General features: G+C 44.7%; 1 protein-coding gene across 4 annotated transcripts; it reads right to left on the bottom strand.

The window, feature by feature from the left end:
- Nucleotides 1-4416: 4416 nt before the first annotated feature.
- dglucy (D-glutamate cyclase) lies at nucleotides 4417-10616 on the bottom strand. Of its 4 annotated transcripts, none has more exons than XM_088003288.1 (14): nucleotides 10541-10616; nucleotides 9352-9431; nucleotides 8183-8336; nucleotides 7578-7860; nucleotides 7286-7436; nucleotides 7091-7213; nucleotides 6820-7017; nucleotides 6591-6708; nucleotides 6065-6207; nucleotides 5888-5987; nucleotides 5351-5499; nucleotides 5148-5267; nucleotides 4903-5063; nucleotides 4417-4834 (listed from the first exon to the last, which is right to left on the bottom strand). In XM_088003288.1, exons 2-14 carry the CDS (start codon nucleotides 9422-9424, stop codon nucleotides 4658-4660), a joined length of 1950 nt encoding a protein of 649 aa, XP_087859414.1. In that variant the 5' UTR covers nucleotides 9425-9431; nucleotides 10541-10616; the 3' UTR covers nucleotides 4417-4657. The 4 variants fall into 4 exon arrangements, with proteins under 4 accessions (XP_087859414.1, XP_014831367.2, XP_087859413.1 ...); XM_014975881.2 differs by lacking the exons at nucleotides 9352-9431; nucleotides 10541-10616 and adding an exon at nucleotides 8804-8967 and having other exon boundaries at nucleotides 7578-7707; nucleotides 7774-7860; XM_088003287.1 differs by lacking the exon at nucleotides 10541-10616 and having other exon boundaries at nucleotides 9352-9475.
- Between the last annotated feature and the right edge of the window lie 2156 nt (nucleotides 10617-12772).

The raw sequence follows: 12772 nt of genomic DNA, 5'->3' as shown, positions 1-12772 counted from the left end.
TACATACAAAAATAACATTTAAATGAATTCGTTACAAAATATTAATAACTTTAATTAAATAATGAAAAAATAAAAACGGAAACCATTTTAAACGAATTCGTTGGCCGAGCAGCAGCTTCTCCCTCACAGCTTTTTTATTTACTGCGCCCGTTTCAAGGGTCGAAACGTTGCAAAGGGCGCTTCTTTTCTTTTTTCTGGTTTTGATAAAAACATTTTGTTTTTAAGTATAAAAAATACAAAAAACAGAAAAGCAGAAGAAATCAATCCTTTCTAAAGATTTTGTTTTACAATTGTTTACCCTTTTGGGAAATTATTTTTCTAACTTTTTTCCTTTTTTATTTTTACGTATTGTTTCCAACTCAGGAAACCCCCTCGGTTTATTGATGGGTTTCTTTCAGTACACAGAACACATGCTACACACACATACAGTTCAAAAACAGAATTTATCCACACAGACAGCATGGAGGATGAGTGGACGACGTTTGAGCGCCGCCGCCGTCCCATCAGGGACTGGGGCCGGGGAGCAGCTGGGGCCGGGGAGCAGCCCCGGTTTGGGTGGCCTTTCCACCCCCCCCCTCCAGGAGGAATCAGTTCCCCTTCTCTGCTTCTCCTTGGATACAAACAGCAGCCAGGTGAGCCACGCCCTGCTTCCAGCTTTGTGGAGCTGTTACCAGGGGCGGATCTACTGGGGTGGCATGGGGTGGCAGCTGCCACCCCAAATGAGAGCCTTGCCACCCCTGTTGCCACCCCAGCTAGCGACTATGAATTCAATAAATATTTATGGAAAATCGGAGATTAAGCGCATGAATCTCTTTTTTCCGACAACTTTTAATGCAACACAATGTAACCTGACACCTACTGCTGAGTAGGAGAAAGGCAGTGTGTGAGGCAGCACCATTGATATGAATATAAATTACTGGACTGGACATTACGTGACTTATCGTGCGCCATTGCTGTCCATTGAGTCAACATTATGGGTGGTCAGGAAAATACCACAGGCCCGCAAAGAATCTGAAAAATGGACGCAATATTTAGTGGTTAATTCAACCCTATGAATTAGATAACAAGGGCTTCACACAGGTGAGGAAAAAGTTTTAACTTAAAGAAAACATTGAACAAGTGAGCAGTGGGTCAGTTATGCTAGCCTAACTGTTGTTAGCCTGCTATGGACATTGATAGCCTTAGCATGTGCTGCGCAGTTCGGTGTGTTTTGGTTCCGTTAGCACTAAACAACCCGCCACCAAGTCATCAGTAGAGCAGCTGTTTAAATCAGCTAATCAACCACCGCGGTGTTCAGGCGAAAACTTATTAATAATCACAATATAAACATTAAGCCTGACAGCATAATGTCAGACTGGATGTTCTGTTTTAGTGTCTTTGCAATTTTTTTGTCTGAGAAATGTTTGTTTTTTGGCGTTGATCGGTAATCTCTGCTCTATCTGCCCGTTGAGCTGTTGTCTGTCGATTGCCATGGCAACGGGTAAAGCCGACACGCAGCGAGAAAAGGCAGAATAGAAGTGGTGTTTGGTTCTTCACCTGTGTATCAGCTTGATTGTACCTTTATTGTGGCGCACTGTCTGCAGCCGCTGCAATTCCTAAAAACAAGCGACAAAAACTGAACTAATCATCAAACTACGGCTCCTACAGCATATTTAAAATAAAATGATTGACCAATATAAATAGAAATCAAGTAAATTAAGTCCAATGTTAGGTCTGTGTAAGCTAAACGTGAGGATATATATATATATATATATATATATATATATATATATATATATATATATATATATATATATATCTATTGGCATATGCTGCCACCCCTGAAAAAATCCCTGCCCCCCTCTTGCCACCCCATAAATATTTTTCTAGATACGCCCCTGCTTAAATATTAAAAGTATTTGCTTATCTTGATGATTTTTGCATTGTTTGTTGTTTGTATGGAGCATATTTATTGACTTTTTATGAATAAGATTTATCTAGAAAATTTGTACTTGGAAATGCATTGATTAGGATTATTCATAGTGCAATGAGTGCCGATCATATTTTTTGTGTGCACACTGGAATGTTTGATTATATACAGGTGCTGGTCATAAAATTAGAATATTGTGATAAAGGTCGTTATTTTCCATAATGTCATGATAAAAATTAAATTGTCATATATTTTAGATTCATTGCACACCAACTGAAATATTTCAGGTCTTTTATTGTTTTAATTTTGATGATTTTGGCAAACAGCTCATGAAAACCCAAAATCCCTGTCTCAAAAAATTAGAATATTATGAAAAGGTTCTCTGAACGAGCAATAAAAATAATCATCTGAATCAACAAAGTAACTCTAAACACCTGAAAAAGATTCCTGAGGCTTTTAAAAACTCCCAGCCTGGTTCGTTACTCAAAACCGCAATCATGGGTCAGACTGCTGACCTGACTGCTGTCCAGAAGGCCATCACTGACATCCTCAAGCAAGAGGGTGAGAAACGGAAAGAAATTTCTGAACGAATCGGCTGTTTGCAGAGTGTTATATCAAGGCACCTCAGTGGGAAGTCAGTAGGAAGGAAAAAGTGTGGCAGAAAACGCTACACAACGAGAAGAGGTGACCGGACCCTGAGGAAGATTGTGGAGAAGGGCCTCAGGGTCCGGTCACCTCTTCTCGTTGTGCAGCGTTTTCTGCCACACTTTTTCCTTCCTACTGACTTCCCACTGAGGTGCCTTGATATAACACTCTGCAAACAGCCGATTCGTTCAGAAATTTCTTTCCGTTTCTCACCCTCTTGCTTGAGGATGTCAGTGATGGCCTTCTGGACAGCAGTCAGGTCAGCAGTCTGACCCATGATTGCGGTTTTGAGTAACGAACCAGGCTGGGAGTTTTTAAAGGCCTCAGGAATCTTTTTCAGGTGTTTAGAGTTACTTTGTTGATTCAGATGATTATTTTTATTGCTCGTTCAGAGAACCTTTTCATAATATTCTAATTTTTTGAGACAGGGATTTTGGGTTTTCATGAGCTGTTTGCCAAAATCATCAAAATTAAAACAATAAAAGACCTGAAATATTTCAGTTGGTGTGCAATGAATCTAAAATATATGACAATTTAATTTTTATCATGACATTATGGAAAATAATGAACTTTATCACAATATTCTAATTTTATGACCAGCACCTGTATATATTTGAGACTGGTCCTGCTTTATTGTACAGGCCAGGTTCGATGGCGAGCTGAAGAATCAGGTCTAAGAGCCTAAAGGATTTCACCTGTGGTGTTGAGATTTGGTTTCCCCCCCAGGCTGGTGGGAGGCTTCCTGCAGCCCATGAACAAAATCGTTCCCACTCTGATCTGACTTTTGTCAGCATATGAACTGTAACAGGCGCTCTAAACTCACCTGATCCTGTTGAACTGCCTCAGTTCAGGGGGGTTTTATGAACTGAATGGTGTGGCTTGTTACTGGAACTGATTTGTTTTTTTTATTTTGTTAATTTAATTTGCTTTCTTTGTGTATTTCCTTTTATTTTAATATGGCCATTTAAATGTTTTTTTCCTTTCTTATTGTAATGTAAATAATCACTGTGAATACAAGGCACTCGCATCTGCAACTTCTAGTCTGTCTACTCCTTCCTGAGCCGTATCTAGACTTCTAAGAACTAGCCCATTGACTTTGTTGGTCATGATCTATTTTTAATTATCTAGAAATATAGTATACTGGTTACACAGATATGCTACAATACCCTAGGGAAACCATATATTGCCGGAAAGCTTAGAGTCTGGGGAACATGCTGGTTGTCTCGGTTTGATTCTAAAACGTTCACAAACTGAGATTCCGGGACCTCAAAAGTATTGCCCCGTACATAAAATGTTTGCCTCTGATGAGATTCAAGAGGAAGAGGAAAGACAAGAGTTCAAAGCTCGAGAATCTTCTGTGCGATTCAGAGATGCTCCAAGGAATTTATGTTTTTACATCCACCTGAATAATGTGTAGTTGTGCCCCTGCTTTAATATCACGGTGGGGCCACAAGAATGAGACCCCTGTTCTAAGTAGAGGAATCATGAGCAGAAGTTACATTTACAGAATAGAAATGATTTCTGTCCAAGTTCTGCTCAGAGCTCCAGGATGAATCTAAACGCTGATGGACCATCAGATGGATCTGATCTGTGATCAATCCTCCATCAGAACCAAACCTGGTGGATCCATCTGCTGATCAGCCTGTTTTCTCTCCAGTCAGAATGAAATGAGCCTCAGATGCTTTCAGACGATGAGACAAACTGAGGAAGTTATTATTTACGTCCTTTAGTTTATTTTCTTTATTTTCCAGGTTATTGTCTGAGGATAAATGTTCAATTTCATCATTTAAATAATAAAATCATCAGGTTTTGGCATCACACATTTTTTGTGCATACGCTGCTTTAGACATGAGGCCTGATGGTTTCAGATGAAAAACTTCATTTATTTTCCTGAAAAGTGAAAATTCTTGAATTTAAACAGACCCAGAACCGGGTCCAGAACTCTGCCAGGAGAGTTCTGGACCCAGTTCTGGTGAACTGATTTAGTCATGATTTACATCTTTATTACAGAGAAATCATAAAGGTTTGATAATAACCGATCCTGATCCGACGTCGCCTCTCAGAGCGGTAACCATAGCAATCGGCTGCCGCTCTGGCAAGGACCTAATCATGGCTGACGGGTCGGTTCTGACCCGGGGAACCTAGTGTGATCTCCAGGAGCCGGCTGATCATCTGGGAGTGTGTAGGGTGAAAGGTCAAGCCGTCCACCTCCATGGCCAGGTTCCCAGTTTTCCCACTTCGTATTCCAAAACGCACCAGTGTTCCCAGGAAAAGCTCCTCCTGGTGGATGCAGAGCGACTGTCAGGACGTTGCTTTATGGTTCTGGTACCATCAGAACCTCACGGTACCTTCTGGACCGACGGCAGGTTCCTCCTCCAGTCCTGCAGTTGCAGGTCAGAGGTCACAAGCTGCAGTCCCAGTCCTCTCCTCAGGTAGCGCTGGTGAGCAGGACAGGTGTGGAGCAGGTAGAGCCCACAGGCCATGGCGTAGCCGGCCCAGTTAGAGACACCTGCAGCGGGTCAGAACCAGAACCGTCAGAATGTTGCACAATCGATGGATGAAATGAGCGGTTGGATGAACGGTTGGATGCTACCTGCAGTCACGGCGCAGTCGGCAGCCACGTCGCAGGCCACCAAGTCTCCTTTGGGCATCAGCTGCTTCACCTTCTCCTTCACCTTGCCCATCCCCAACTCGTTGCCTCCGTCTCCGATCCCTGTGGGAACACGGGTCACCTGACCGGTCACTCTGAGGAACTGGGCCGGATCCATGGCGTCAGGCTTCCTGAGCTGGACTCACCTGTGGTCATGACTCCGGGAATGTTCTGAGCGGCGAGGAACAGGTCGTCTATCGGATCCACCAGGTGTTTGATGTTTTCTCCTCTCATGTTGTAATAGTTGCCGTCCTGAGCCCGGCCGCTGCGCTCTATCGCCACCAGGTGGTCGAACCTGGTCAGAGGTGGCATAACCACAATGACTATACTAAGTTGTAAAACATGCTGTGACCTTGACACACATTAGCATTAGCTTCAGCTAAACACTAGCCTGGTATGGAGCGTTAGCATTAGCTTCTTCTAAGTACTATTTAGGTACTTAGGGGAACTAATGTGGAGTAGTGCCCTAGGGTTAGCACAGCTAGCATCTTAGCTAGTGAGTCCCACTGCTGGTCTTGGTCACCAATCATTCTTTGACCAGGAGGTTTGGGAGAGGCCTGCGGACCCAACAACATCGTACTGAGAAGCACGGTGGTGGAGGGTCACGGTGTGGGCTGGAGCTCCTGGACCTGCTCTACTTAGAGTGACCTGAGTGAGGACCAACGGTGTTCAGGTCATCTGACCTGGGCTTGGTGGGGTCTCCATGGTGACACAGGAAGTGCATTGCAGAGTCAGGACTGCGATCCTCGAAGATGACCAATGGGATGGCAGCTTTGAGGACTCCTAATGGAGGAAACGTCCAATCAGCATCTGTCTCTTAAAATCCCACCAACCAATGAGCGCTAAGCCCAAAGCCTCACCTGTCCTCACCGCTTCGTCCACCAGAGCTCGGTTCATGTCTGCCGCCCTGTGGTCCGTCAGCAGCGTCACCCGTTTCCCTAGAGACAGCAACATGGTTGCCATGGCAATAGCTCCGGGCGGACCGTCTGTCTCATCCGGAGGACTAGTCAGGAAACAGGAAGACACCCGAGGTCAGATAGGAAGTAAGTACACCCAGAAATTATTTCTACAGGACATTACAAAGAGTTTTACAGGAGTTAAAATTAAATACAAACAAACCAACAGAAAGAGCAGAAAAAAATCTAATGTTGATCTAAAGTTAATAAACTAGATATTCCTGTTTCAGGGTTGCTAGGTGAGCTCTACATTTGTAAATCTCCACAGTTTCTGAGTAATAATAAAAACTAAATGTTCCTTTTCTGCGTTGTAATAATAGGAGTCTGAATAATAATCTAAGAAGCTCTTAGAAGTTTTCTAAGAAGTCAGGACACATCGGACCGGTTCTGTTCTGGGTTCTGTTCGGGAAGAACTAGGTGTGCAGCTTACCTGTGCTGGTGGTGTGTGGGGAAACCGGTTACTATGGCAACAGAGGAGGAGTGGGACAGCGCCAGGCAGCAGCGGAGGAGTTCATCCTGGACAAACAGAGCGGCGATTCCACGCTGACCTGCAGAACCACAGAACCAGAACTGGAACCTTTAGAACCCGACCAGAACCTTCTGAGATGGTGTCAGAAGGTCTTGTGTTCTGGTTCCTCTCATCAGAACTGGACCTTTACCCGGGTCGTCCCCAATGATGCGCTCCAGCTGCCGGATCTTCCCAGCCGTGGCCTTGGAGACCAGGCTGTACAGCAAGGGATTGTGGGTAACCAGGAAGCAGAGCGGGGTCAGCTGTGGGTCGGTGTCGGCTGACGGAGCGTCTGGGATGTCGGTCAGGAACATGCAGCCTGGGGAGTGGCTGAATGCCAGAGGCGGTTCTGAAAGGTCCAAACAGACAGCAGTTATGGCCATGTGAGTAAATATAACTGCTGGTCGGTTCCGGTCCCTCACTGCTGCTGAGGATGGCTTCTATAGACGTCACTCCACAGGCCCAGAAGACGGGAACGTCACCGGGTCGGAGCTCCACCGGGTCACCGTAGTCCGGTCGGGTCAGATCCAGAATGCCCAGCAGAGCTGCAGAGAAAGCATCACTGATGAGCCTCAGCAGGCGGTTCTGGGTCCCGGCCGGTCCGCACCGCTTAGCACCTGGGTCTCCGACGTGAACCGGAGCGCCATGAGCCCGTGGGTTCTGATGGGTCACCTCCACGGCTGCGTCCAGCAGCCCGGCCGGCACCGGGCGCATGGTGACCACCAGGGGGCAGCGGAACTCCCCTTTGGGAATGCAGTGCACCGCGGTCTGCAAGACACCGCCAGTAGGGGTCAGCAAAGGAAGGACACCCTACGGTACCTGCAGAACCCTCAGCAGTGTTCCGGTCAGGTTCTGGTCGAGTTCAGAACTGAACAGAACCGCTGCTGTCCGGAATAGTCCTGGTCCTACCCGGAACATGCTGACATTCCGGCCCTGTTCCACGTTCCGGACCGGAACCCCGGCCTCCTCCAGCCGGCCCTCGAAGCCAAAACTGCAGCCCAGGTAGAAGGTCACCATGTCCGCCAGCTGAGACCCAGTTCTAGACAGACAGAACCAGCAGTTAGCAGCAGGACTCCCTAGATGGGCTAGCCCGGTTCTGACCCACCTGGCCGGATCGCTGTAGCTCTGCAGGCTGGAGACGGTCTTCACCAGGCGACCATCCTCATAGACGCAGAACTCGGAGATGTCCGTCCTGAAGACAGGACATCATGAGGGAACCGGGTTCTGGTGGTGCCACTGTGGCCCAGAACCTCCCAGGAGATTCTAGGACAGGGGCGGGCAGCTCCAGGCCTGGAGGGTCTCCTGCAACCTTTAGGTGTGTCTCTACTTCGACACACCCGAGTCAAACAATGAGGTCGTTATCAGGACTCTGGAGAACCTGACTGCACTGAGGAGGACATTCAGCTGTTGGATCCAGGGAGACACCGGACCTCCAGGACCAGGACTGCCCAGCCCTGTTCTAGAACCTCTGTTGGATGCAAAGTGGCAGCAGAGGATCTTTGATTCTCACCAACCTGATGTCAGCATGTTTAGCCAGAGGCTCACAGGAAGTCTCTCCTGATTGGCTGCGGTACAGCAGAGGAAGGGGGGCGGGGTTACTGTGACAGAAGTCCTCGAAGTCGTCAGCCATGCGGCGCGGCAGGACCACGACGTTGGCCTGCTGGTATCCTGATGAAGACACACTGCGGTCAGAAAGATGCTGAACGGATCATTATGGGTCATAATGATCAGATGATCATTATGGTTAACGCTGCAGCCTCTTTGGTTCTGGTCCGCCGGGCCGGGGGTCCACAGGCTCCACAAATCTTCACACTCCAGAGTTACTGATGGTGTTCCACAGAGCTCTGGCTGCTTTCAGTTGGTAAAATCATCAGACAGCATGCTGACGATACTCAGCTATTTCTGTTCATAAACCCTGAAGAATCCAATACTCTGCAGACACAGACGGGTCCTGAGAACTTTAGTCAGAGACAGACGACCCGATTATTTTCTAGATGTACACAGGAGCGGTTCTAGTTACCCTGATCTAGCTCTAGTTTTCAGGCTTCGTTCATGTAACACATTTACTCCCTGAATCTGATCCCAGGTACTGCAGGAGTAAAGTCCGAGTGCTGCAGGTCATAAACCCATCTTACCGTGAGCCAGGCCAGTCGTGGTTCTTATTTTGGGATGGTTCTGTCTGATTAACAGCCTGAGTTCTCCTGGACTGAGACGGCTTACATTCTGGATCTGATGCATATTCAGATACGGATTATAATCTGCAGCAATTCCTGGAGCCTGACAGCTGAAGAACCGGAGAGCAGGAAGTGCTCCGTTAATGAGCAGCAAAGCCCTGCAAACATTAACAGACAGGGGGCGCCGTCCTGACAGGACCTGCACTACCACTGCCACCCAACACTTCATCCAGCCGCACATTGGTCTGAACAACTCCAACATACATCCAGAACCAGTAGAGGTTCTGGTTCGCTCAGCCAGCAGCTGCAGCTCTGCTCTGATCTCCGACGTTTCCAGTATAAACCAGTCTTTCCAGTCCCAGCTCTTCCTCCAAAACTTTCAGCTCATTTCAATTTGTAATTCCAGGATCTGGTTTTCTGATCCATTTCAGAGCCATTCTGTCTTTTCAGATCGGAACCCTAACCCTGCAGAGGAAGCTTCATGTTTCCAAGGTCATCGGGGTCGTCACCTTGAGACGAGGACGAGTGTCTCCTGAGACTCCTCCAGGTCCGCCGGCAGCCTGTCCTCATGACAGACAGCATGTCTCGCCTGGAGGAGACATGGAAACCAGAGATCATATCCACCTCCAGGACAGTTGCCATGGAGACACAGTTGCCATGGAGAGCATGCTCATAACGTCCCCCCTGGGGACGTTATGAGCATGCTCAGAACGTCCAGTCTAATCCAATCTCAAGTCTTCTGCAGCCTAACAGGTTTTATTCCTGGATTTATCTCCATCTGTCCTCACACAGCATGATGCTGCCACCACCATGTATCCCTGGATCTGGACTCTGATGAGTTCGTCGGACGACCAGCCAGCCATGGTCAATGTTAACATCCTCCTCAATTATTCCTTAAATCTGAACATGTGGGACTGAGATTAAAGGCTTAATGAGGAATAATTTTCCAACATCTTAGAGCCGTATTGGAGGAGCAGCTGCTCGTCGCCACTGAGAAAACCAACATTTAGTTATTCTATTATTTACATTTTAATACATTTGAACAATTTTTAGAATAGTATAAATCAGCTTATAGCAGATTTGTATGCCAAATTAAGTGTTAAATGATTGAAAAACAACTGTTCTATATTTAGGATAGTTATTAAATGTTCATGTGGTAACTGGGGTTTTCAGAGCCAAGCAGAGTTGGGGGACCAGGGGAAGGAGACTCGGTTCGGTCTGCAGAGACTTGAGGCTGGACTCGGACCGAAACACAGCTGAAAGGGTTTACCACACCAACTTTATTTATAAAGCACTTTAAAACAACCACAGCTGATACAAAGTGCTGTACATCAAAACACAACATAATAAAAAACATAAAAACTTAGTTTAAAAACAAAAACATATAATTTAAAACTAGATCCCGCTGGAGTTGAAAGCCAAATAAAATAGATGGGTTTTAAGACGAGCTTTGAGGCTCCTGGTCCAAAATAACCTTTAAATCAGGACCAAACAGGAAATAAAACTCCTGATATTTTCCAGCAGTTCATTCCGTCTGTTGGGATCACATTTCAAATAATCAGATTTATTAAAAGAAAAGAAGAATCGTCCGGAACCGGAAGCCACATTTTGGAGTAAACATGTTAAAACTGTTGAAAATCAGGTTATTTTCTGATATCAGTAAGTCGTTATGGATCATCGCCGTTTTCCCTCTTTTACCTTCAGCATCAAGTTCCGCGTCCTTCTTCTTCTCGTGTTTTATGAGGTTGACGAACCAACCATAAAGGAGCGCTACCGCCACCTCGTGGACTGAAGTATTGACAAGAAGTTACCAGGACGAAAATAACTAATATAAAATACTAAAGTATTTGCTTAATTTTCTCTTTAATACTGTCACTGTCGATCAGCCTTCAAAATAAAAAATACTCTCGAAAACAGTCGAGTCCGTCTCAAGATCAGATCTCTGAAAATTATTTCCTATAAAAATTATTTCAGCTTCGGGTTCACATAAAACCTGGTTCTTTGTGAAAAGCGCCGCCTGGTGGACCCAAACAGAACTGCTACAGACCTGGAGAACCTGAGAAGAACTGAGCAGTTAGGAAAACGTTCTGGTTGTGGTTCTGGTTCTGGTTGGTGAGAAAATGGTCAGCATTTCAAAACCGGTGGTTCTGGGACCTCCTGAACTCTAGCAGAGTGTGAATACTTCTGGACCCATTCTAAATTGCCCTGGTTCTGGTTCTGATGTCCAGCGGATCTGTCCTGCTGGATTCTGGGAATACCTTGAATTGGACCACTGGACCAGAACCAGAACTAGGTCCAGAAAAACACAGAAGAGGATTTCAGGAAGAGCTGCAGGGAACAGGGCCGTGCAGAGGCCACTACAGGGGCAGGTGCTCAAAAAAGGGGCCCATCTTACCGCCTTCCAGGACAGTATATTAACAAAGCCACACAGCTTTGAGTTTAATTAATGATAAATTACAAAATTGTGAAATATACAATCAAAGCTAAGGAAAATCTCTATATAGATCATACAACTATGCATATGTAAGATATTTTATTAGTAATTTCTTTCTGCAGGTCTATTTTGTTATAGAAAAGTTTTGCAATATTCAAACCTGCAATTTAGCAAGATATGTAAATCAGAGCTGGACCACCAGACATATTTTTACAGAATTACACTATTAAAATATAAACAAGGCCCAATGCAACCTTTTAGTGGACTAATCTATAAAACAGAGCTGCCTGTTTGCTGCAGTGGAGATGAAGATGGTCCATTCAGGAAAGCAGAGCTGCATCAAACTTTAACTGGAGCTGCAGAAAAAAAACACAAGCAAAAGTTTAATTGTTAATGCATGTCACCATGAGAAAAGCCTGCTGAGTTTAGCTTAAAAAAACTTTTTAAAAAATTAAAATCACACATTTTTGTCTCATGAAGTGATTTGTTTTTGCAAAACAAACTTATTTGCTCTTGTCATAAATCTTTTCTTGCTATTCTAAGTTTTTGTTTGTGATTCTCACATGACATCAGGGGCGGGGCCTAAAATCACAACAAAAGATTTCTGATGTGTGCAAATAAAAGTTTATGTTTGGCAAATAACTTTTTAAGTTCACAAGACAAAAATTAGTTATTTAAAGTTTTTTAAACAAAACTTGTTTTAAAAATAAATCATTACTATTCCAAAAGTTTTGATTACAGTTGTATTTTACTTAACTGAGGTTAGTTTTTTTTTTTCATTGAATTGGGAAAAAAAATGTAACTACATACTCTGAGAACCAGACCCTAAACTTAAAGTCTGGTTGAGTTTTTCCTTCATTAATGACTTTTATTACATACATTATATCTATCATGGTAGTTCAGGTGAGTTATTTTTAATTCTAAATGAATATCCTTGTTGGACTTTTATTTAAGTGCTATTCTCCTTCAAGCTACATTTACCTAACGCCAGAATAAATGCCATGTACATTATTCAGCAAAGGAAATTAGACATATATCCATTATGGAGATGATCGGTTCTGGACGGGCGATGTTCCCCTATTGCATAATCAATACTGAAGAATGACTGATATCATTAACAATACAGGGAAGAAGCTTTTTGTTATCTAGCTTTGCTAGCAAAGTCGTTAGCTAGCAGCTAGCTAATAGCACAACAACAACAGCCTAATGTCTGTATGATAAAAACACTGAATGATAGATAAGAACAGTTTCTCCTCACCTGGCTGTCTCCTCCCCTCAGTAGTTCTTCAGAGAAAGGCAGACAGAGGCCTGTCAGTGTCTGTTGTATCTCATTACCTCTCTGCTTAAACCGCTGAAGCAGAAACGAGACTTCAACGTTTTCCGTCATCTGACAAGCAGCAGGTCTGCTCCACTTTATTCACCAAAACGTTTTAATTCACCAAAAACTGATGTGTAATCTGGAACGTTCTCTATGTTGAGCTCCAGTTAGCCGCCTT

This window comes from Poecilia mexicana, unplaced genomic scaffold (genome assembly GCF_051168715.1).
Source record: "Poecilia mexicana isolate PSO_F unplaced genomic scaffold, ASM5116871v1 scaffold_23, whole genome shotgun sequence".
NCBI classification, from domain to species: domain Eukaryota; kingdom Metazoa; phylum Chordata; class Actinopteri; order Cyprinodontiformes; family Poeciliidae; genus Poecilia; species Poecilia mexicana.
The sequence above is the reverse complement of the archived record's forward strand: the minus strand, read 5'-3'. Positions and strand labels throughout refer to the sequence as shown.